At 51.2% G+C, this 25,103-nt stretch overlaps 1 protein-coding gene across 3 annotated transcripts in view; it reads right to left on the bottom strand.

Moving 5' to 3' along the window:
- The window catches only part of Arhgef10 (Rho guanine nucleotide exchange factor 10), an 85,008-nt gene extending 63,806 nt beyond the window's left edge, over window positions 1–21,202 (bottom strand). For 2 of the 3 annotated variants that reach the window (XM_048456275.3, XM_048456273.3), the window contains exons 1-5: window positions 21,127–21,178; window positions 8,004–8,094; window positions 4,240–4,404; window positions 2,889–3,206; window positions 530–593 (exon numbers count right to left, since the gene is read on the bottom strand). In XM_048456275.3, coding sequence (XP_048312232.3) covers window positions 530–593; window positions 2,889–3,206; window positions 4,240–4,404; window positions 8,004–8,094; window positions 21,127–21,144 — 656 coding nt within the window. In that variant the 5' untranslated portion in view covers window positions 21,145–21,178. Of the gene's footprint in view, window positions 1–529; window positions 594–2,888; window positions 3,207–4,239; window positions 4,405–8,003; window positions 8,176–21,126 lie in introns of all 3 variants that reach the window. The other variant, XM_048456274.3, reaches the window with a different exon arrangement.
- Window positions 21,203–25,103: the final 3,901 nt, after the last annotated feature.

Raw genomic sequence — 25,103 nt, forward strand, 5'->3', positions numbered from 1 at the left:
TAGAGGCAGGTGCATGTCTGTGAGTCTGAGACCAGCCTGGTCTACAGCGTGAGTCCCGGGACAGTCAGTGCAGTTACACAGAGAAATGGTGTCTCAAAAAGACAAAAACAAACAAACAAAAATTCCATTTCTGAACAATGGTCTCTGTGGGTCTGCACTGTGCCACAGTTCCCACTCTCTCCTAGATAAAAAGTCCTCACCATGTGACCATTACACTTTAATCCTCAATGACCAAAGGGAAGACACAGTGTGTTAAGACCTGCCGCGGTCACGCAGGGGTGACCCGGTCTGATGAATGCAAGCGGACGCAGCTGGTCACCATCTCACTGCTGGCCCTGATGCTGCAGACAGAGTCGGGATATTTCTAGGCTCCTAGAAGGGCCTAGAAAGCAGGTAGAACCCTGGACAGTAGCACCCTGAGGATCAAGGGAGTGTCTTCCTGCAGCTCAGATGGCCTGAGAACCCAGCAGGGAAAGCCCAGCTGAAGGTCGGGGCATGGACACAGAAGGTCTAGAGTTAGCAGAGATACCTGTGTGGAAGGTCCTCGGAGCTCAGGGAATTGCACTGCCCATCTCCCGAAACTTCTGCTGCTTCTGCCGAGAGAAAAGGGTGACAGTGTGTCACACCTGGCAAGATGTTTCCACGGCTGACTTTGAGCCCTAAATGACTTCACGTCCTGCAATAGGCTTATGCTATCAAAGATTAGAAAATGTTCAACTCTCAGATAAAATATACTCATGACAGGATCATGGTAGACTGTGAGACACCAGGTCTGTGACTCAGACTAAATGCAAGCACACATAACACATCCACACGCAGGAAGGAGGCACAACATGTCAGGCCTGCATACAGTATGCCGCGGGGCTGAAGTCATGGTATCCCGTTTAAGGGAGCCAACCACTGAGGGGTTACTGAACTAAAGGCAGGGCTCTGACACCAAACGGTAACCACCAATGGGGTCACAATCGGATGGCATTACCGAAAAATGATGAAGACATTTGGAGGCGGAGCCTAGTCTGAGAAAGTGGACCACAGGGCGGCAATGCCCTTAGGGGCCATCTTCTCAAAGCCTCTGTCTCTAACTGCTTCCTGACCGCCATGATAGAAGTGGCTTTGTTCCATTTATCTCTTCCACCAATCTAGGATGCTCTGCCTCACAGCAATGCAGCCCATGACCATGGGATGAACCGTCAGGAGCTAGAAGCCCAAGTACACCTTTCTTCTCTCTAAAGCTAACTCAGTATCTTGCAGCTCTGCGTCTTTATGGACGTAACTACTTGATTTACAGCACAGGTACCTGGTGAACCCGAATGACAATGGACAGAAGAACAGCAATGTGTGATAAACCAAACTTCCTGCTCACACAAGTTCTGTCCAGGATCTCTCAGATCTGACCGGCAGTTTCCTGCCATTTCTGACTCACACAGACACATATTCCCCCCGACCTGACTGGACGCTGTGGATGCTTTCCCATGCCCACCACTCACTGTCCTGTGCAAAAACTTGCTTCTAGGAAGTGAGGTGGAAAGCAGGCCCTCACAATACAGGTAAGACCTGGAGTGGGGCAAGTGAGCATGTGCAGGAAGCGGGCCACCTGAGTTCTCTGGCCGGCAGAAGGCCGAAGCGCCCAGACCTCTCCTCCAGGGCCAGCTCTCCCCAGGTGGTCAGGCCTGAGCTCCAGCTGGGCTGCCAGCGCTGGGTAAGATGGGGGGACTTGAGGATACGGGCCCCAGGAAAGTTTGTAGAGCACAGAAGGCCCCTCCTCTAGGGCAGGACATGGGGACCAGCTGTCCAGAGGCCAGCAGCTGGGAACTCAGTCCCCCCAGGGCATTCCTGCTGAGAGTTCCTTCTCCCAGCTACACCATCGGGATGCCCAAGGTGAGACACTCTTCTCAGTCTTGGGCTCAGAGGCAGAATTCTGATTTACAGCTACATGAAAAATTCAGTAGGGGTTCTTTCCTTTTATCTTTAATAACCAAGAAAACAATCTTCAAAGAAAACTCGGTTTTAAATACTGGAAAACAGTAAAAAGTTCTAAGGAGAAATGTTTGCTGCGGAAATTGACCATAAATGCTAAGGCTAGACCATGACCTGTAGTGCATCCTCCCTCCCAACAGAGGAGCTGCTGTCTAAAATGAGGGCCTTTGCAGTCAAAGAAAATGAGTACATATGCCAGGCATGTGGCACAGCCACTTAGGGCAGCTGAGGCAGGGGGATCATGAGTTCTTGACTATCTAGGCTATAGAGTGAACTCAAGGCAACATGGGCAGCTTAGTGAGACCTGGTCTCAAAATCAGAAGTCAAAAAGGGCCGTGGATGTGGCTCACTGGCAGAGTACTCGCCTAGCACGCACAAGGCTCCAAGTTCAAACTCTGGAGGGAGGGGTTATATCATTTTAAAGTAATGGATAACTAAACACCATTTTAAGTGCTTTATTTAAAAAAAATCGACATGATTTTAAACAATCTATTTTATTTATGTATGTATTTACTTGTTTATTTTGCTTTGTATAAGCACTAAGTCCCAGAACTTAGGGACAAGGTGTACATGTTTGTCTTCTGACCCTTTACCCACAGACAGGATTAGAGACCACTCTGAGGACACGCGTACACTTAGGACAGGGATGATAAGTTATGGAGAGCGCAGGGCGGGGCCAGCTCTAGAGTGAAGACCACATAAGCTCTCCCTGGTGTGCAGAGGCCAGAGGTTCCAGAACACACAGCCGCCTCCGAGTTGTCCCCTCACTGCACCCAGGCGGTTACAGGAGGGATTAGCTTGGGCTCAGTTTCCAACAGTGCAGACAATAACCTACGATGGGGAAGAAAAGACTGGACACAGATCTCTTAACCACTGTGCCCTGTCACTGTACGAGGCTGTGGGTCACGTACCTTCCTCCTCTACAGACTCGGCTCGGATGATGACGGGACTGGAGTAGGCAGGCAGCAGCAATGGCAGGTTAGACGGGACAGCATAGCCACAAGGCACGGGCACAGAGTAACCAGTAGGCACACGCAGGCCCACCCCTTCCTCTTCTATGCTGGCATCTGGAGATGGTGGCTGGTCCTCCTGGAATGGTGTGATGTCAATGACAGAATATGGGTTCACTCTTGTTGGGACCACAAGTTTCGTGGGCTCAGCCTCGGGAGCAGGCTCAGCCTCGGGAGCAGGCTCAGCCTCGGGAGCTGGCTCGGCTCCAGTTCCGTTTCCTGGAGGGCAAAGGGAGACTAGTTAGCAAGCATGGCGGAAAGGATGGACGTGGTCCCTGTGGCTGCAGCAAGTGCATGGGAACCCTGCATCCATCACCAACGTCAGGACGCCCAGTATTCCCAGATCACCACAGGAAGCTGTGAGGCCCAGGCCCATGTGGTACAGGGTAGAATGGGGAGCTGGAGGAAACTCTCCCCGGAGGCTCCCAGGACAGTGTATCAAACAGCAAGAGTCAAAGAACCACATGGCGAGATTTGGCTGGGGATAAAGGAGTGGGAAGCCGGTCCTCAACCATAGTGGCCACAGGTGCATCTAAGCAATCTATCTGGCTAACGTGCAAAAGCCCCAGATCTACCTCCAGACTTGAAAAACATCAACTCCCAGAGGCAATCCATCCCGGCTTATGAACAGTGATAAAATGGCAATGACATCCATTAGAAAATAGTGGACTTTTGTCCCTAAACTACAAGAGGAGGATTAAAGCAACAAGAACAGAAACTGAAGGGAAATGATACAAAAGAAAAAAAAAACAGCCAAAGCTGCATATAGCTCGTTCAGCTGGCCAGGGAGACCCAGACTCCTCTGACCCCCCAAACCGTTCTTGTCATGATTTACACATGAAGCCCACTGCACCCCAGGCTCACAGGCTGAAGGCTTGGTTCCCCAGAAGGTGGCACGATGAGGGTGAATGACCTTGGTAACTCATGGACGAGCTCCTAACTGAATGGGATAGCACAAGGTGGAACCCGGCTGGAGGGAGGGGGTCAACGGAGTTGTACACGTGTGTCTTTGAAGGAGCTATCCTGTCTCCTCCTCAGCTCTCCTCTGAGTCTCGCTCTGCTTCTGGGGTGCGTAGTGTGAGGAGCTCTAGTCTGCTCCTATGCTACGGGCCCAGACCCTGTGCGAGTGTGAGCCCACGCGAACCTCACCTCAGGGATTGTGTTACAGGGATGGAAACTATCAGAGTCTATAGGCACGGAGAGGTCAGGACGCCTCCTACAGGACCCAGGGCAGCGTGGCTGTGTGACTGACCTGCGAGGCAGGTGCTCTCGCCTGCAAGGACTGCTTCAGTGCCTCTGGCCCCGTGGGCCGATGGGGCTTGCCGATCCGCCTCGGGGACTTCATCTCCACTGTCAAAGTCAAACAGCTCCCCCTCCTCCTCTTCATTGTTGTTGGTGTCACACTTCACCTCATTTTCTGGAGTTTAAAATCACAGGAATCACAACTCTGAGATTTGCTTCCAGGACAGCATTTATACCTCCCTGGGCAAGAAAAACCCAGGAGAAGCAGCAGAAAAGGCAGTGAACCTGAGCCTGACAAAGCGGCTGGCAGCATCACTAGGGACAGCAGCAGGACTTTGGATCAGAGCTATGGTTTCCCTTGGCAGCCACTTCACTGCAAGGTGGGGAAAAAGAAAAACAAGAGAGGAGAGGAGAAGAGGAAAAAAGCATCTCTCGCATCTGAAGAATGTGCTGTGGCTTAGCTTCCAAGAAAATCTGGTCTTCTTGCCGTGCTACGACAACGTGAGGAGAGAAGGATTTGATTTACCAAGAGACACCCGTCCATGGGACAAGTCCATGGTCTTGCTATTCACAATGACACACCTCATGTGTCATGTGAAGGAAAGTGCCACGTAATGCTTACCCCACAATTAGAGTGGTTCCAGATGGCTCCTTTGGCGGGGGTGGGGAAAGAAAGCGTGTCTGAGATAAACACATTTTATGTCACATCGCACTTCTCAGGACGGCTGAGTTTAGCAGCAGAGCACCTGCTCCGCGTGTGAACTGCTCTAGAGTCCACCCAGCACTGTCTTCCCCTCTGAGAGACGGGGCGGCGTATCTCCTTGACGAACCACAATTGCTACATGAGTGTGGGGACACCCACCAAACCAGCTACTGGATTAGAGATTATACAGTAATCCATAACGGTAGGTAGCGTGTATAGAAGAGAACCGCAGGCAAGTCCGGGCAGCTGCGGTGCAGCCCTTGCCGAGGTAGTGAGACGTGGCTGAGGCTGAGCTGTCTGCCAGGGAGAACCTGCCATGTAATGGAAGAATTCAAGTGGGGAGAGGTGTGAGGATGATGCCATCCTTTGCACTAGCCTTTGACTGACAGGAGAAGTGGGGAAAGGGGATAAGATGGAGGCATATGGTTTCTGCAGATGGCAGGATGAAGGGAAAGATAGTCTATCAAATAAGATCTTTTTCTGAAGAGTTCTTCCCGGGGTTCAAAATCTAAGGAGTCCAGAGGTAGACTCAGACAGCAAAACAGACTGAGACAGAAGTGCTAATAGCCCTCCAATGTAACTTTCGATACAGGAAGAGGAAAATCTTTGTTGATGGGAGTCCTAATCATGGCACAGGCAGGACACCATGAAAATCGGGCAACATTCAGCACCTGAACTGCTTGAATCGACAAAGACTTTCAAGCTAGGAGCCTTTCAGAGCATGGCTTGCAAAGCCGTGGGACATGGTGGTGGATGGGATCAAGCTGGGTGCTATGAAAGCAGAGAAACCTAGGGATAAAACCCTCATCCCTCCTTGAAACAAAAGTTGAGTGTCCCGAGGCAATATGAGGGAAACTGGTTCTTGGTGGAACGGCTCATGGGCTAGGAACACTTGGAGGTTGCTAGCTGGGGAGCCCATGAGTGTCAGGGACTGGGAGACAAGAAGGGTGAGTATTGCTGGAGCAATGAGACACGTGAGCGGCTGTGTCGGAACAAACAGGACCGTGTTCACGCCAGGGTTTACAAAGGCGTGGGACTAGCACAGGGCTTCCCAGGCCTTGCTGAACCTCACACTGGGTCGGAGAGGCTCCAGCAGATCTTAATGATGTAGATTGGCGTGTAAATCAGGTAAATTTAAGGCACTGAAGCAGTCAAAAGAAAACGAGGAACAAGCAAAGCAGACAAGTGGGTCTGCCCAGGTCACCCCAAGGCAGATGTGGCAAGGCTGTGTAAAGCCAGCAATCCCAGGGAAAACTAACAGGACGCTGAAAGCTGAAAGGCATGCGAGCTTGGGCAGCGGGCTGCAAGAAGGCACAGAGGACAAAACAGGACAGCTGGACCTGGGGTGGAGAGCTATCCACTCCCCAAGCATGGGCTGTGCGCTTCTCCCCTGTAGGGAAGCATACCAGGAGAGGGGACTGCTCACCCAGCCTGGGGCCCTTCCAGCAGCCAAGTGCGGCTGATGGAAAGGCAAGCCCTCCATGCTGGCCTGCAGCCTCGAAAAGCAGGCACAGCTGGGTAAAACTGGCCTAACCAAGACCATCAGTAGTGGGGACATGTTCAGTGACCCCCATGGCAGCAACAGAATCCCAGGACGAGGAGCCTGGATGGCTCTGGAAGTGGCCTCGGAGGTCTAGAAGAGGTAATGCCTCCTATCCACGCAGCTGCATCCCACACTGTTCCTTAAACAAAGCTAAGCAATGGGGCCCTGTGTTACACTAGACCTCACTGAGGTCCATTTTCTGTACCGCCTGCGCAGTCCGAGTCCACCTGGCACTTAACTTGAAAAGACGGTAGCGGTCCTGCCAACCCCCGTGTAAGAGGTTTTTTGACTCACATCCTCACTGCCAGGATCCGAACAGAGTGAAGCTGTTTTTGGTCAAGGTCATTTCACAGAATACCCACCCTTCCCATCATCCTCTGTCTCCTCACTCCTGATGACAGAGGGCCCCTCCTTTGTACTTTCCTTTCTTTTTTTTCCATTTTTCTTTCTCTCTCTCTCTCTTCCTTCCTTCCTTCCTCCCTCCCACCCTCTCTCCCTCCCTTCATCCTCTCTCCTTCTCTGTGATCCAGTGAGCTTCATTAGGATGTATACCACTGAAAGAAAGCAAACCTCTCTCCCCACTTAGCAATCGTTAGTGCCTATAAATCCTCATGGAGAGAGGGGCTGGAACTTGTTTTCACAGCCCATGTTTCCTGGGCGGAGAAAACCCCAGCAGGTGTGCTGGTCTGAACCTTCCCTCTCCCAGGAGGCCCCTTATGGTGGCAGTATCACTGCCTCTGCACTGGAACCTCCCATCTACCCAGTTCACAGTGTCTCCCTGGGAACAGCTATGTGCATGCTCTTTGTGACCCCATGTGTCACCGTATAGGCTCAAACAGAGTGGGACAGGAGGGCCAGAGCCAGTGCGACAGATGTAAGCCCTTTCAGCCCACCCCTGCAGGGCACTGATGCACAGAGGAATGGCTAGCCTCATGTGGCTAAGCTGCCTCATGGTAAGCCACAGTTAACCCTAGCCCTCAGACCTCGCCTCCTTCTCCATCCGCAGGGTGGGTACCAGCGTCCCTGACAGACAAGTCTTTAAAAGAAACCAACCAATGGCCCCTCCTTTTGTCTCTATCAACTGAGCAGATAGAAGAGGATGCCCGATTTATCCTTTGAGGAGCCCACAGGGGAAGGAAGCAGGAAGAACACTGCCCCAATCCACCCGCAGTACTCAAGAGATTGCCAGTTCCTGCGGGAGCAAGATGGGAAGGCAGAGCTCATTGACAAATGTGGACTACACACCACCTCAGGAACGACCCGCACTGGATCAGACAAAAGAAACCTCATGGAATCCAAGATGCTGAAGACAGGTCACATGCTGGAACACAGACAGGTAGCTCACTAGGTACACTGCTGTGCCACAGGGTCAAAGATCAAAGCTCAGGCCCCATCTATAGCACAATACGAACCTTCTCTTTCTTGCCCCATACCAAGTAGTAGCAACTTAGTGATTCTGGAAGCTGGAGTCCTCAGAACCCCGAGGACTGTGGGATCGAGGGGCACCTCTAAGAAGGAGGATCCCTACCTGCAGGTGCAGGAGGTGAAGGTTCTCCTTGGTCCATGCTCAGCCTCACCTCCTTTCTCCACGCTTGGTCAGGATCAGGGGACAGGAGCCCCTGCAAGCAGAAACATTGTCCATCAAGTTGGCATTAAAAAACCTTCCCAGGAGATGCCAGTCAGGGCTTTCTAGAAACAACCTGCAACAAGGAAAGAGGTCACGGTCACTCCCAGCTGTAATGACAGAACTCACCATCTGTTAGTTGCAAATACTTGCAAATCTCCCTAGAAGGGACAATCCAGAGCAAAACAAAGGGTTCTCAGTGCACAGGACGTCACCTTGAACTGCAGCCAGGAATTTGTTTGGGAACCTGAGGCCCTAGCCAGAGTCTCTCATCCAACACGGCAGCAGGTCTGAGCTAGATTTCATACCGTGTTCTGAGGGGAGAGGTCAACACAGAAACCAAACAGTTTCTCCTCTTCCTTCAATTAAACCTTAGCAGTGCTAATTGAAGTTCCCAGGGGGAAAGCTGCAACAACTACATTCAATACTTTGCAGAGCTGCTTACTGACCAGAACATCAATGACTGTGGAGAGCTGGAAGACTCCAAGTCCAGAGTCCAATTATCTTTGGGTATCTTAGCCCCCAAACAGCCATTTGTTGCACCCCACCTCACTGTGTGATCTACCATCCTTGTGACTGCTAAAAATAGAACAGACCCTGTGCTGGCTTGAATGATCAGAGGCAGCCTGATCTACAAAGCGAGTTCCAGGACAGGCTCCATAACCACACAGAGAAACCCTGTCTTGAAAACCAAAAACAAAATAACAAAAAGGCTTTATTTTATTGAAGGTGTGGCCTTGCTGGAGTAGGTGTGGCCTTGCTGGAGTAGGTGTGGCCTTGCTGGAGTAGGTGTGGCCTTGCTGGAGGAAGTGTGGCCTTGCTGGAGTAGGTGTGGCCTTGCTGGAGGAAGTGTGGTATGGAGGCTGGACTCTGATGCTTCAGAAGCTCAAGCCAGGCCCAGAGTCACTCACTCTTCCTGCTGCCTGCCCGTCCAGATGTAGAACTCTCGGCTACTTCTCCAGCACCGTGTCTGCCTGTATGCCACCATGATTCCCACCATGATGATAACGGACTAAACCTGTAAGTCAGCCCCAATTAAATGTTTTCCTTATAAGAGTTGCTGTGGTCATGGTGTCTCTTCACAACAACAGAACACTGACTGACCTCTGTCACCCCAAAGATTAAGAATGTCATGGGACAGCACCAGAGGCCTAGAGCAGGTTTCTCTGCTTTGCTGGAACTCACCTACCTGAGGTATTCAAGTGCCTTTACTCATAACTCCCTTTGTTGCTACTATAAACACTTTCGGAAACTGCCACCACACAGGGACGTGAATCTGCTCCCAGCCAGTCATCCATGTTTGGCTCCAGAATAATCTCGTATTTCCTTTGTGGTGAGAGCTGGGGTTTTTGTGCTGACAATGGCTTCTTTGTAAAACCTGTTCCTCATCAGGCACAACAATGACATTTTCTTAACTACCTCTGCAGTCAGCAGGGTCAAGCTCCAAAGGCTGCTCTTCTGCCCTGTCTGCTTTCTAGGCTTCATTCTCTACATCCATTAGAAAAACTGAATTTGAGAACCAGTATCTTGCAAGAAGGGTAGTCTGACCCACACCAAACCACTCAATACCCATCCTAGGTTTACAGGGACGGCTCCACATGTACCCTGGATCCCGCCTCCACACGAGTCCTAGATCCTGCTTCAGAAATCTCAACTCTAGCCCTGGATCCTGCCTGAGAAAACTCCACTCCAGCCCTGGATCCTGCCTGGGACCGCTCCATACCAGCCCTGGATCCCACCTGGGACCACTCCATACCAGCCCTGGATCCCACCTGGGACAGCTCCACTCCAGCCCTGGATCCCCCTTGGAATCACTCAACACTCTCCCTAGATTCTACCAGAACAGCAGGAAGAAAAGCAAACTGCTCTGAGACCTTCTTCTTAGGCTTCTGTTCCTGAGTCAGGCAGGTGGATGCAATGCCCAGTGAGTGGCACCCCCACCTCTTCAGCCACGGGCTCTCCACATACTTGCTGCCCAAAGACAAGGAGGGAGCAGGCAATGATTTGCACCTCACAACATCAAAGACGCCAAACCAGCCCAGCAAATTCTTTCATCCCAATTAGCAGGCTTGGTGTTGACTTTGGCACTTCCAGAAGGCCAAACCATGTTCTCATGAAGACGAGCTGCCTGCTCATGCCAAGTCCATCATCTGCCAGTACCCAGAGTTTCTGTCTGCCAGCCTTGCATGTGCTCGCTGATATAAGCCTCTTGCATTCCCCCCATGCAACTCTGGCCATGTGGCTCCATCCTGCCCTCATGGGCACCAGAAGCTGCTCAGATGCCCACCTGAGTGACTAGGCCTCTTCAGTGGGCACCTATTGTCTCAGCTCTAAGACTCATATCACCCCACCAGCACACAGCACTTCCAGTGCTGGCTCTCTCTGTCACACACGCCGTGAGTCACAGCCAGGCCTGACTGTCTTAGCATTGACAGCACCACAGCTCTGAGCAGGCCTTCTATTTCACATGAAGACACTTGGAGGTCTGAAAAATACACCAGGGCTATAATGAGGGCAATTGTTTGGGGTACAGCCCGAAAGTCCAGAGCCTAGGATAGAAGCCAAAGCCCTTTGTCTGCCAACAAGATCTGGCAAGTACCCAGACCTTTGTGGAACCCATGAGAGGTGACAGAACCTCTCTCAGAAGGACTGTAGGGGTGAGACACGCCATGCAGGTGGCAAGTGCACATCTCAGCGTGAGGCACCTCGGCAGGGCACACACATGCACACTGCTGCCTTCCTAGGCAACATCTGTAGTTGATGTTCTCATCCAGGCCTGCCCCTCCTCCACCCATCACCCCAACTAATACCTGCAGGACACCCAAGGGTTTCAACTGAAAGAACAAAGGGATTTATGGGAGGCCTTCCTCCTGGTAAGTGCTGGGAAGCCACAGGAAGCAGGGGACACAGCTATATAAGACTCACTGGGAGGTGGAGGATGTCCACATCCAGGCCACCTTCCCAAGAAGAACACATGGCTACTGGAATGAGCAGTGCCATCTCCCAGAACTCATGTGACCTCATCTTTGCCTTGATTCCTGGAGTCCAAGCTGGTCTAGGTTACTGAGACTCGGGCTGCTGAAGACTCAGCTGGTCCCATGAAAGAATGAACGCAGAGAGCTGTATTCTGTGAACACAGACCTAGCTCTGAGACATGCCCTTCACAGCCTCACGGCCTGGCCGAGCAGACGAGATGATCTGAGATGAGAGCAATCAGTAAGAACTTTCGAACTCTACAGCCCAGAAAGGCGGGGACCAAAGGGAGCGCGGTCACTGGGCACCACTCAAAGTGTCATGAGATAACCCCAGGCTGATGTCATCACAGAGACAGAGGCCAGCTAGAAACCAGAACAGGCAGCAGTGCCTGGGCGCGCTACAGAAGAGCAAAGCCACCCTGCTCTGGTTCTCTGCATCTCTGCGCTCACTCTGCTGGTCTATGAGGTAACCAGGGGCAGGTGGCAAACACCCTTCCTGGAAGCAAGCCAAGTTGTTCCTTACCTGCTGGGACTTTGTCTGAGAAAGGCACACACTTGCAGGCACACTGTGTGCAGGGCTGCACTCTCAGCCCGAATGCTCACTTGCAGACATTTTCTAGAGCTCGCTGCATGGGCTTTATGGATATTTAAAACACGCTTAAACAGTGTCCTGTCTCCCTGCTAGGCTGGTCAGCACTGCTGGCAGCAGCCAGTCCCCAGCTGTCAGCAAGCTCGCGTCCCAACAGTCCCTGAGGGCCAAATCAAACCACCTGCAACTGCTCAGATAAAGAAAAGCAGCCTGCAAGTCCTGCAGCCAACACTGTTCACTGACCCAGTCAGTACCAGTCAATGGCCCCACCATCAGCACTGCCCGTTCACATGGCTTGCACTGCCCACTGACCCAGCTATCAGCACTGCCCATTCACATGGCTGGCACTGCCCACTGATCCAGCCATCAGCACTGCTGCTGCCTTTCTCCACACCATGTGCTTTCCGCATAATCCTCTCTTGTCTTGCAAACTGTACTCCTGCTTTCACGGCACAGCCTATCTCACCCCCGCCCCTGCTGCCCTTTTCTGTTCCCGGCCTGAGTCCATGGCTATGCATTCTTGGGTAGGAACTCACCTGGGCTTGTTGACATTAAATAAGGTGTTCAGTAATTCCTAAGAACAAGGCCCTATTCAAAGGCTGATGAGACACGACACTGGACATGCTCCAGGGGAAGTGGACACCCATCAAGAAGGGGTGAAGGTTAGACCACGGCTAGAAGGGTACAGCTGGTGGACATGGTCTGAGGAGACAGCCTCGGCACACAGGAGAAAGCCACCGACCAATGCACCCACCAGAAAGGCTCCCTGCCAATCTGTGTCTTGACTGCTGAAGGCTATGCAAAGGTCCCCAAGGCTGCCTCAGGCCTCTGCATCCACTGTGTTCCCAGGACATCCTGGCCCAGTTCCAAGGGATGACTCTCAAATATCCTTCAGGGCTCAGCCAGCCATGTTGCTCAAAGAGCCCAGATCAGCCATTACAGCCACCTCCTGATGCCTACTGCCCTCACAAGAGCCCACACCCAAGAGGGCAGAGTAAGGAGCTGCACGCACAGCCCCGCTTGCACCTGAGCCATGCTGCTGACTGACCTGCATTGTTTCTTTCGCTGAATTCAGCAATGCACGTTCTGCAGAGTCCCCACAGGCTCCCAAAGGAGGTAGAGTCAAAAAGGAAGAGGCATCCAGGCTAGATCCCATTGAACTTGAAGATCAGCGCACCAGGATGGTGCTTTACCAGCAAATAGTACCTTCCCTTGGCATCTGTCTCGCAGCCTGGGCGCCCTGATGCATGACCAGATTGTGACCACAGCTGACAGAATGTCTCTCGCAGAAGATGAGCTCTGACCACCTGAACTGACAGTCTACGTGCACACAGGCTGCCTGGGTAGCCTCTGTGGACAAGCCTTTCTCTGGCACTCACGTGAGGCCCTTAGAACATCAGTCCTTGCTTATCCTGGGCCTGTAATGTCCCTGGCAGGCCTAGTCCAGGAAGGTATGAAATAGAAACGGGAAGTTCACGACCTGACAGGGGAACAAGCCAGGATTCAAAGCAAACCATCCCAAAGGAGTGGAGTGAGGACAGGAAGGGGAGCAAGGGGGACAGAGAAAGCTCCCCCAGGTTGCTGCTGACTGTGGGCAAGCCCAGTGACTTCACACATATGATTCTGCAAACTTCTGAAAACATTCAGGGCTGTGGTCTGTTTCCGCACTTACGTGTTGGGGAGCCAGCAAGAAGAGGGGGTGTCCTGATTGCCACATATTGAGACTCTTATCTGGCTGGAGAGGCTCAGTCCACTAGGCCCAAGACTTCCATAACGGGAGGAGAGAGAGCAAGGACAGGTGGGCAGTGCTGCCCAAGCCGGGGAGCCAAGACAGTTCCCTAGAAGTCGGCCACCCAGCACTGTGGGAAGAAACCCGCCAGACTGAGAAGGCTGAAGATAAGGGGAGGGTGGATGCTGTGACTCAGGAGTGGACAGCATGGAGTTCCAGTTCGGGACATGGTGGGCCTTTTAGAACAAAGGGATCCCTGTATGGTAAGAGGATGAGGTCTGCATGGGGTCAGGGAGGAGGCTAGCCAAAGGACAGCAGCACCCCCAAGGAAGTCTGTGTGGCTGGTGATCAGAGAGGAGGCCCATATGTGGTAGAGGCCGAAACTGAGCTTCAGACCCTAGCTGCACCTTGTGAGGCCATAGGTGACCCTGCAGATGGCCTTGTAGTAATGTCCACTCTCCTCCATTGCCTGTGGAGACTCAGCCTCATGTGTAGCCTGAGGACCTGCTGCCCCTCTGGGGGCCGTTGGTAGGAGGCCGGGGATCCCATGTATGGATTAAGACCACCCTGTTTCTGCCCTGCCCCTCCAGTTCAACCGTGGAGCAAGTTAGAAGGATGCCCCACGTTACACAGGCTGGTGGTAGGACACACCCTGCACCCCGAGGAATGTGTCCTCTCTTGTGGTTCTCCTATGGGTCTGCACCACCATCCATAAGCAGGAATCAAGCTTGGGATACCCTTCCTCTGCTCCTTCTGCCCCTGTGGAGGAAACAGGCTGTGTGGACACAGAACCCTCTGGAAAAGAGGCTTTCTCCACTCTCCTCTCTCCACAAGCCAGCTGCCAACATTCAGACACTGTCTCTTTGGCCGTCAACAACCTGTTCCTGGTCACCTGATGCTACCTCCATGGATCAGCAGCTCCATGTACCCTTTCCTGCATGCTTCTCTGAGTTATGGCTCTGGCCACACTCTCTACCCTCCCTTCTAACTCTCTGAGGCCCAAAGTGATTTCAGTGACCTGCAGCTTTAGGACCAGCTACATGCCTAAGACCACAACGACACTGAAGGGAGCTGCCCACTCCATGGCTCAGGGTAGTAGTCAACAGACAACTCCAATCTAAGCCTGGGCAACTGGTCCCCCTACTGGCTTCTTCCTCTCTCAATAGACAGAACCCCGGGGTCATCCCCAATTCCTCTTTCTCTTAGACCTAGGTTCAAATCCATGAGCAAAGCTTGTCATTCCAATCTCCCATCTTCCCAAAGCTGGCTGACTACTGGCCAGCACTACCCACACCTGATCAGTGACTCTGACCAACTCAGAATGGTCCGTCTTGCCTTCCCCTTCTTCCCTGCAGGATCAATGCCGTCCTGTGAAAATATGGACAGATCTGCTTAATGACCGTCCTGGCTTTCAGTTACTCTTACCCTACACAGTTATTACTCCAGCGTCCACAGTCGTCAGTCTGTCTCCAAAGCAACGGCCTCATCCAGACACAACAACAGTGGTGTGTGTATATATGAATTCACAGAGGCCTGCACAGGTTCAAGTCAGACGGGGTCCCAGTACTCAGAGGGGTAGCAGACACGGGTCCCACACCTAACTGAGCAGCAAGTACACAGAAGGGTAGAAGACACGGGTTCCACACCTAACCGAGCAGGGATTTGCAACTGAGAGCTGCTGGCCAAGGGAAAAGACAGTTTTTTCCAGAGGAGAGGCCTGGGTGTATCAACTAACTGCACTCCAGGGTTGGCTCTGTGCCCAGAAGTAGTTGGCCGATACAAACTCTATGGTTTGTCTGTTTGTTTGTTTGTTTTTGCTTTATGTTTCATTTTGTTTTGTTGTTTGTTTTTTGTCTTACAGACTTCATGATCAAAATATATTGCACGAAAAAAAATTTAAAAAGGGGTGCTCACCAAGGACAATGAAGACGAGCTATCTGCAAAACATCCTTGGTGTGGAACTGGAAATCTCCCCAGGTGACAGGTAAATCCAGGCAGGCTTGTCCCCTTCCCTGTGGTCTCACAGGGAGTCCTGCCCTCTGCTGACCTTCTGTCTAGACACAATGGAGGGCGGAAGGGATGCTTTGCAGAAACAGCCCTCCCACCTCCACAGAGAACCGCCGAGGAGACCACACATCCTGGACAACATCAATCTCGCTTCCTCTCTTCAAGGACCTATGATTATTTTCCCAACTGCTTTCGTTGCCTGGCAAAACACTGCACCTCTCATTCCTTCCTATGAAATCACCCAGAGCCCTGCATGTCTAGACGCTATTCTAACAGCAGAGGACCTGCCTGGCCCAGCCAGAGCCCCGGGCTCTACAGCACACTCTTCTGCCTCAGACTCGTGAGTCTGGGCTGTCAATGGAGAACTGTGTCCCTCTGATATTCTCAGAACCAAATGTGAGAGTTCAGTCTTTGGTTCTGACTGAAAGTGGCCTGCTCTACACAGCACAGAACCACGCCTTCAGAGATGCCCTCTCCCACAATGCTCCATAGAACAGCACCCACTGTTCTCTGATGGAGCTGGCTGTACCCAACTGAGCTCTCCCACTGCCCCTCTGATGCAGCTGGCGGTGCCCACCTGAGTTCTCCCACTCCATTCCTTGATGGAGCTGGCGGTGCCCAACTGTGCTCTCCCACCCTGCTCACTGTGAGCAGCTTCCACCCCGTTGAGCCAAATGCTTCACAGGAAACCATCAATCAATGTCCTTATCTCTTCTAAAGACAGAGGCTGGCCAATGCCAAGAAGCAAACCGGCCAAGTCTACAGAGAAAGGCTATCTCTGCAGGCCTTAACAGCATCTGACCCATGCGACCCCTGACCCAGTCAGACTTAGGCCCACACAGCGCGGTGACACACTCCATGGGTTCTCATACACAAACCCAGGCTTTTGGAGATAGTCACTCAGCTGTAAAATCCCCTGGGCATGTCCACACTTGGTCCTCACCATGGCCGTAAGGAGCCAAGTGGAAACACCACTGTATGACACAAGGCCTGGCCTTGCAGATCAGCCTACTGCCTCACCATGCTGACACCAGATCATTTATCCTCTCCAAAGACTGGGCCTTCAATCCTGAGCTTACAACTAAGGAGATGAGCACTGAAGAGCACTTCAACTCATTATGCTTCTAGTCTATAAAGAAAACCAGAAACCAAACTGAAATCATGACTCCGTTTTCCCTTTTAAAAAATAGAACAATAGAATGAAACAGTAAGGAGCCATAGGACCTGGCTGGTGGGCACAAGCCCTAGCATTCCCTGGAAGGAGAGAGGGAGAGAGGGAGGGAGGGAAGGAGGGAGAAAGGGAGGGAGGAAGGGAGGGAAGAAGGGAGGGAGGGAGGGAGGGAGGGAGGGAAGGAGGGAGAAAGGGAGGGAGGAAGGGAGGGAGGAAGGGAGGAAGGGAGGAAGGAAGGGAGGGAGGGAGGGAGGGAGGGAAGAAGAAAGACACCAAAAAACCCCAAACACACACACCTGTTTCCTTGGCTTCTCTCTTGTCTTTTCTCCTTTTATCTTGTTTTGTTTATATCAAAAAGGGTTTCACACTGTAGCCCAGCTGACCTAGAATTCACTAACAGTTCCTGGTGACCTCAAATCTGAAGTGATCTTCCTGTCTCTACCTCACGAATGCTTGCAGGCCACCTGTGAGCATTGTGCCTGAATGCCTTATAGTCTTAATTATCCACACCATTGAGACATGATGCCATCATGTATACAAATGACTCTAGAGTTTTCTCTTTAGTGCTGTATCTCAAGGCAAATGTCCACAAGGCTTTCTTTGGAAAGAAATGACCTCAGGATGGAGCTGTGGCTCAGTGGTAGGACACTCATCCAGCATGTGCAAGGCCCTGGGTTCAATCCCCAGCACTGCAAAAGGTGCCACAGGTTCAGGAGAAGCTTGACAACACCCACCAGCCACGCCCACAATGGAAAACAGCCTCAGTGTCTAAGGCAACCCACACCTTCAGGATAGCGGGCCCAGTGATAAGAGCCGGTTCTCTGCAGTGAGCCATGGAGAGGTCCAGGGCTTCAGTCCCTCTTGCTCCTGTTGTCACATATCAGGCCCACATGTCCACCCCTCCTGAGGACTGTAGCCTGGCCTGGACCAACCAGCACCTCATTCCTCTGCAGGACACTGACTCACCCGGGCCATCGCCATATGGAAGACCCACACTCTCGACCCACTAGGCACGCTTGTCCATGGCTTCCCCTACAAGACCCTTCACATGACCGTCACAGTTCCCCGCTAGATTGAAGACAAAGTTTGGTATGCAGCCGAAGCTAGTCTCAAACTCAACACTGGCCTGCCTGAGCCTCCTCTGCGCTGTGATTGTGAGCATGTGCCCCGTGCCTGGTTTTGCACACTTTTGTATTTTACAGCCCAAATCACTTCCCATATCAAAAGGTGACAGATGGAAGGCAGAAACATTAAACCTAATAACTTTTGAAAAGCATTTTACCTCTTCCCCATTGTCTTTTCAAAATCTAGCAACCACAGACCCCACCTTCTACTGGCAGGCGTGCATTACGGTGACACAAGGAAAAGCAAGAAACGGTGAAGCTGGAAAGAGACTGACAGCAGCACTAGGAAAAATCACTGCTTCGTTTCAGAATCAAGATTTGAAAACTCACATACAGAAAGGGGCCAAAGCCAGCATTCAGGACTGTCGGAGGCCAGGACAATGGGGTAGAGCAGAAGGCCCTGCAGAGGGTGCACTCAGGGAAGGGGCTGACGGCAGGCACACTGTTCCTATAGATGTTGCCTCTCTCCAGAGGCTGCAGCCCAGGTCTCAACTAAGGCCACCACCTTGCTACCTGTTCACAGATATACTCCTGGACCATCTGACACCGATTCTCAGTTTCTTTCAGACCCTTCCAAGCTGTCTGTCCTTGAATACCCACCCCGATGTACTGTCTGTCCCCAAATCGCATCTCCAGAGAGCGCAGCTAGCAAGAGCTGCAGCCCTGCCCTGACAATAATTAACAGTGTAGCACACTGTGTCTAACACAGCCTTGCCTGTTTACCTCGTCACTCAAGCAAACTGTACTCAGGAATGGATGTCAATATGCTCGGACTTGCCGGGCGGTGGTGGCACATGCCTTTAATCCCAGCACTAAGAGGCAGAGGCAGGCGGATCTCAGTGAGTTCAAGACCAGCTTGGGCTACAAAGTGAGTTCCAAGACAGTCAGGACTGTTACACAGAGAAACCCTGTCTCGAAAAACTGAAAAAAAAAATGCTCTGACTATCTCCAGATCTCTAGACACAGCCTTCCATTGTGTACTTAGGATTCTGAGCCGTGCAATTAAAGAATGATGTATTATACAACAGGGCTTTCCTCCAATTACGAGAATGGCTTACACTATTATCCACAGATGACAACAGCCACGGCTGCTGGATTGTCACTGGCCTCTGGTGAACACAGAACACTTTCTGGGAGAGAGCGTTTTTATCTTCCCGGGGCAGTGTGCCAAGAGCAGACAGCCATAGGGCTAGGAGTGACTCCATCAGGTAACCCAGGGCCCAGGCACACAGTCCTCCCCACCCAGAACTACTCCATTTATAACCTCCCAGTGCTTGCTTCTAGCCTCACCAGAAGGAGAAGCACATCAGAACAACAAGAGGTAGTCGGATAAATATCGTTGATGAATCTACAAGAACCAAATGCTGGAAGACAAAGAGGGCTGGGGGTAGCTTAGTAGCAGAGCTTGTGCAAGCACCACGACATAAAAAAAAAAGTTATTCCCAATAACTAACTTCACGTCAAGCAAGCAGTTCCTCGGTAGCGAATTCCTTGGTCAGTAACCGGTCTGTATGGTGAGGCGAATGATGGGCATCACCAAACACAGCAACCCTTCCCTCTGAGAAATCACGAACCACTAACTCTGGACAGCGACTTCGCACACGGTAACTTGTGCTTGACACGGAAGCCAATGAGGTGAGAGAAAGCTGTTAATGCTGAGTTAAATCTCAAGAATCTTTCCTAGCAAAAGTTAGTTTTTTGGGAAAACAGGTCTTTGAGATATGTATGGTGTTAGTTACTTTATTATTGCTGTGATAAACCACCATGACCAAGGCAGCCTGTAGAAGGAACGGTGTATTTGGGCAGCTGGTTCCTGAGGAATGGAAGTCCACCATCATCACTGAGGGGAGCAAGGCAGCGGGTGTGGGAGCTAGAGGAGACAGCTGAGCGCTCACACCTGGTTCACAAGCACGCAGCAAAGAGAATATACTCGGAATGGGGTGTGGCTCTGACACCTCAAAGGACACAGGTCCTGCTTCAAGACCATTCATTCCTCCTAAAGCCACCCAAACAGCATCACCAACTAGGAACCAAGACTTCTCCCCCTGAGGAGGCATTCTCATTTAGCCATCCATCACAGCTTTATCTGTGTATTTATTTATTTGGCACTTCCTTGGGATCAAATGCAGCCTGCTGCCTGCCGGGCAAGTGTTCTACCTCTGAGTCACACCCCAACCCCGGCTCCTCGTTAATATGAAGACTCAAGATCCTCTCCTAACTCAGGCCTTCAAGTGCCAAGACAGATTTTTAATAGTACGTGGGGGTATTTTTAATAGGCTGTGGGGGTAGCTCAGCAGTAGAGCATTTGCCATACAAGGTGTTCAGCAGTAGTTACCAGCATGTGCAAGGACCTAGATTCTATCAAGAAAAAAAGGGGAAAAAAGAAAAAAGTCACCTAGCAGTGACACTGTTCCTTGCTCAGATTCTAAACACTGCGACACAGCTTAGAGTGTGTCCCAGCCAAAGGAAAGAAAAAAAGATTTCTGCCCTATGAGTTCACAAGAACCTCTTCCTCCAGCAAAAGCTGTAACTGAGTCCACACCGAGCACACCTACTGCCCTCTGGGAACTGACAAACTCATTATTAGCTCAAACATTTACCCTTCTGCGTTCAAAGCACGGGGTCCCACAGAGCGTCCCAGGCCCAGCCACCTGCTTTTATTTACTGCACATCAGACCAAGATCTCGATTATTGAGCAATGGTGGGTGACAAAACCAAAAGCAGTCACCTTCGCTCTAACGGGGACCTTAGGATCCTAAGCATTCGCCTTCAAACGTCCCAGTCTGACTTTCCCCAGGCAATTCCAGCACCCCGTGAATTCACCCCAAATCTCCAGGCCACACACTGGAAGTCACTACTGCACATCCCCCAGGACTTTCTCCTCAGGCTATGGACATTCATGATGCTAGGGACATTCACTGAAGTTAGAAGGCTGCTCACTGCTGTGTCTTAGAAACACCCACTGAAGTTGGGGGGGAGGGGCTTCTCATTACCTGTGTCTAGGGACAGAGGACTGCACGATGCCCTGGGGACACCTCAATGTTGAGAGTCCGCCTGCTTCTGTCTGTGCCTAGGGGCCACCTGCACTTTAGGGGGTGTTTCTTGCTACCCTGTCTCCAGAGACACTGCTAAGTCTGGCAGGAGGGTCGTGTAGGGCCTAGAGAGAGGAATACCAACCAGATTTGGGGACAACCAAAACTGAAGTTGGGAGTTCCTTGCTGCCCTGTGTCAGGAACAGCGGTGAACTTGTGTGTGTGTTGGGGGATGGGGGTGACTATTCGCTGCCATCTGTGACACTGTGTGCGCGGGTCCCGCAAACTCTGGGTGGGGTTTAGCTACTTTGGGGGAGCTGGGCAAAAGTGCAACTTTTAAAGCAAAGAAGTAGCCCGTGCAAGCGGCCTGGGGAAAGTGGGGGTCGCCGTGCTCACTCACCAAGGGGCCGGGCGCCATCCGCCGTCTGCGTCCGCCAGTTGTCCGGCGCCCCCCGCGCGCCCCGCCCGCGATGCGCTCCCACCCCGCCCTCCGGGGGAAGCCCCGCCCACCTCGCTGTGATTGGCCAGAGCGGGCCGTGTCTGGTGCCCACTGGCCCGCATTCCTGCCCGTTCCTTGGATGCGCCCGGCCCTCGCGCCCGCGCATTCCTGCGAGGCCACGTGGCCGCCGGCCCCCGCCCCCTCCCCGCCCCGCCCCCAGCCCAACGCCCCGAGCCCTGGGCGCGTGGGAGAGGTGCTGCCTGCCAGGCGCTCCCGGGTATAGAAGGCACGAGAAGGACGCCGGCTCGCAGTGCCCCAGAGTGGTCGCTTTTCCCCTCAGACGCCTGGGCGGCTCACTTGGGCGAGTGGCGCGGGGCCAGAGTGCGCTTCCCGAGCATCCGCCCTCTATGGGACACTGGGAGCTGCGCTGGCGCGGGCAAGGAACACAAAACACATACCCCACCCATCGTGACCCCAGCATCTGCTGCTTCCTGCAGATCCCGGGTCTAGGATCCTGTGGGCAGGGGGCGCTGAACTACGCTTCACCCCACCCCATCTTTAATCTTTCTATCCCTGTCTGACTCTCTCATCTTAGGTCCCATGGGCAGGGGGCGCAGAGCAGATATCACATCCATCATGACCCTAGCATCCACTGCTCCTTGCAGACCTCTTCCTGTGGGCAGGGGACATCAGGAGGACAACCCATCTGATCTGGAGTACCCACCCTCCCCGAGCCGCCCTGCCTGTTTAGGCCGTTCGGACTGCTCAGCGTCAGCTGCTTCTGGTTCTGCCACGTACAGGGGCTAGAAATCCAGACCCAACAGTGACCTCCGCTCATCACCTCTCCAGACCGTTTTACAGCTTGCCGGTCGCCGGGAGGCTCTTGTTTTTCGGACCTGAGTCCTTGCACAAGTCCCTAGAGCAGAAAGTGATGCTTCCAGAGCCTAGCTAGCTTCTGCCAGGTTCCTGATCCTGGAAGGGTGGCGTTGTGGAGACCCGGAGTATTACACTATGGGCCATGGTGGTGTGGAAAGGCTTCAAAGTGTCTGCATAGAAAAGCTATTCTGGAAGGGCCCTTCAGGGTAATTGAACTTGATCAGAATAAACCTTTATTTTGTCATTGTAAAGGACAGCAAATCATTAAACAACTACTAAAAAAAAGACAGCAACCATCAAAGCGCTACCTAGTCTGGTTAGTGCAGGCAGCAAATGCTTGGTCCCGGGCCGACCTGTTAACTCTCCCGCCAACACGTTTCATAAAAGCAATGTGAGCTGTGGGAAGGCCAGGCTTCCTAGAGACTCTAATCCCACTTAGCTAACTACAGAATGAGTTCAAAGAGATATCTGTTCCACATTAAGTGTCCACAAAGCCGGTGTGCTCTGTAGTTAGGTATTTTCCTGTAAAGTCAGGCTGCGATGACAGCCTACGTTTGCTGATAATCCGTAGTTGTAAGCAGCACTCCCTGAAGTTACGGAATGAAATGTGTTGTTTTCTAATGCTCGCTCAGACCTGTGAACACACAGCAGACTCTCTTATTGTCTCTGTGGAAGGCCTTTGGGAAGCTACGCAAAGAATTCCCAGGCTAGGAACGTGAAGGACATTTTTTTTCTTTTTTTTTTTTCATTTATTTTCTTTTATTTTTTTTCATTTTACATACCAATCCCAGTTCCCACTCCCTCCCCTCCTCCCATCCCCTCTACTTACCTCCCACCCCATCCACTCCTCAGAGAGGGTAAGGCACATTGCTTTGGAGAAGGTCCAAGGCCCTCCCTACTATATCTAGACTGAACAAGATATCCATCCAAAGAGAATAGGTTCCCAAAAAGCCATTACAAGCAGTAGGGATGAATCCTAGTGCCACTGCCAGAAGCCCCACAGTCTGTCCCAGCCCTGCAACTGTCTGTCACCCACATTCAGAAGGACTAGTTTGGAACTATGCTGGTTGGCGGAGGACATTTTCTAAGCAACTTTCAGGGAGGAAATATGTCTGCTCTATGGCATTTTCTGCTGGAGAAAAGAGCACACAGCATTCCCCAAGGCTGGAATGAACCCCGGGGTTCAGGGCTGGCAGTGCTGCTGAGAAGGATCACAGCAGGCAGGGCCTGGGGTGAAGCTGGTCAAAAAGGAGTTGGGCAGGCTCCTGTCCTCCTGTCCAATCTGTGTGGTTTCACACATCGCCATGTTTGTGAGCCCACAGGTGGAAATGGGGACTTTCCATTTTAAGTCTCTTTGACCCATGGTATACCAAGAAAAGTTAGGCTTAAATATCAAACATTTAGGGAGTTTCTCTTTATTATCATGTAAATATATTTATAAATATATAAATATATTTAGTATATTTAGTATATATTTAGTATATATAGTATTATATATTTAGTATATATTTATAAATATATTTATAAATAAATATATTTATAAATATATAAATATATTTAGTTATGCAAGTAAAACTTAGGTCTACTGTGCCCCAGCAGTATATGATTTTAATCTTTTAACCTCTTAAAGACCGTTTATGGCTAGCACTGTGCTCACAGATGTTCTATGAGCATTGAACTACATCTGTTATGTAATCAGACTCATGTGCTCCATTCGGTGATGTAATGTTTTGAACCCGTCAATTAGGTCATGACCTTTCCCGATGGTTTTTATCTGCGTGTGTGTCAGATGCCGAGGATGGTGTATTACAGACTTCAGTTGTCCCTACCCGTTCAGTGTTGCCCTGAGCATCTAAACAATGTACCGAGTAAACCAAATAGTGTAAGGAGAGGGGTGCTAGACACAGCAAATATGATTGTCAAGAATTTAATCTTAGAACCAAATTTGAAATGGACCACAGACTAAAGTGTAATGATTGTCAAGTTTCTACAAGAAAACAGGGTAAAATATCTTACTGAACTCCAGATAGGACACAGAATACCCTAACCACTCAAAATGCACTAGATGGCCTTTAATCAAGACTTAATAATTCCCACTCATCTCATGGTGTGGTTAAAACGAAAAGATCAGCCACAGCTCCAAGTAGATATTGTTAGCCTACTGTTAGGGCTTCTTGTGGAATGTGCCTCCCTTCACATGTTCACATAGTTCAGCACTTGGTCCCCAGCTAGTGGCACTGTTTGGAGTTTGTGAATCCTTAGGGTATGGGTGGGGTCTAGCTGGAGAAAGAGGGTTACTGGGAGGGTGGGCCTTGGGGTATATACCCCAACTGCCCTTCTTGCCCATTCCATTTCTTGTTTGGTACCATACCATAAATGTAACATGAGGGACATGAAGGGGCCTGCTTGTTTAGATTATCTGTCCAGCCCAGTCCCCCAGCCATTTAGCCCCCCAAAAAAATCACACACAGGACTCCACAAGATTATAAACTGATTGGCCCATTAGCTCAGTCTTCTTATTAACTAATTCTTACATCTTATGGTAACCCATAATTCTTCTCTGTGTTAGCCATATGGCTTGGTACCTTTTCCAGCTGTCATGTTGCTTCTTTGGTGGTCTGGGCAGGAGTGGCAGAGGAAGCTTCCTGCTTCCCAGAATTCTCCTGTTCTCATTGCATCACCTCTACTTCCTGTCTGGTTTTCCCGCCTATACTTCCTGCCTGGCCAATCAGCATTTATTTAAAATATGACTGACAGATTACAGACAATTCTCCTGCACCACATAAGCGCTACCACACACTCCCACCACTAAGAAGCCACCCATCACCATGCCTTCCCTGCCATGACAGACTGTGCCTCTTCAAACCGTAAGCCAAAACAAACCCTCCTCTTTTAAGCACCATATTCTTAGGCTAATATTTGGCAACAGTGATCAGAAAACTGATATATACACGATATTTTGCCCTTCCCCCGGAACTGTTGCCTTTGTCCATTTCGTGTTGCTGTAATAGTGTCTGAGAATGGGTACTTTCTATTGCCTGATTACTTACAGTTCTTGCCTT

The sequence above is a fragment of the Myodes glareolus genome, chromosome 23 (genome assembly GCF_982192425.1).
Source record: "Myodes glareolus chromosome 23, mMyoGla1.1, whole genome shotgun sequence".
Taxonomy (NCBI): Eukaryota; Metazoa; Chordata; class Mammalia; order Rodentia; family Cricetidae; genus Myodes; species Myodes glareolus.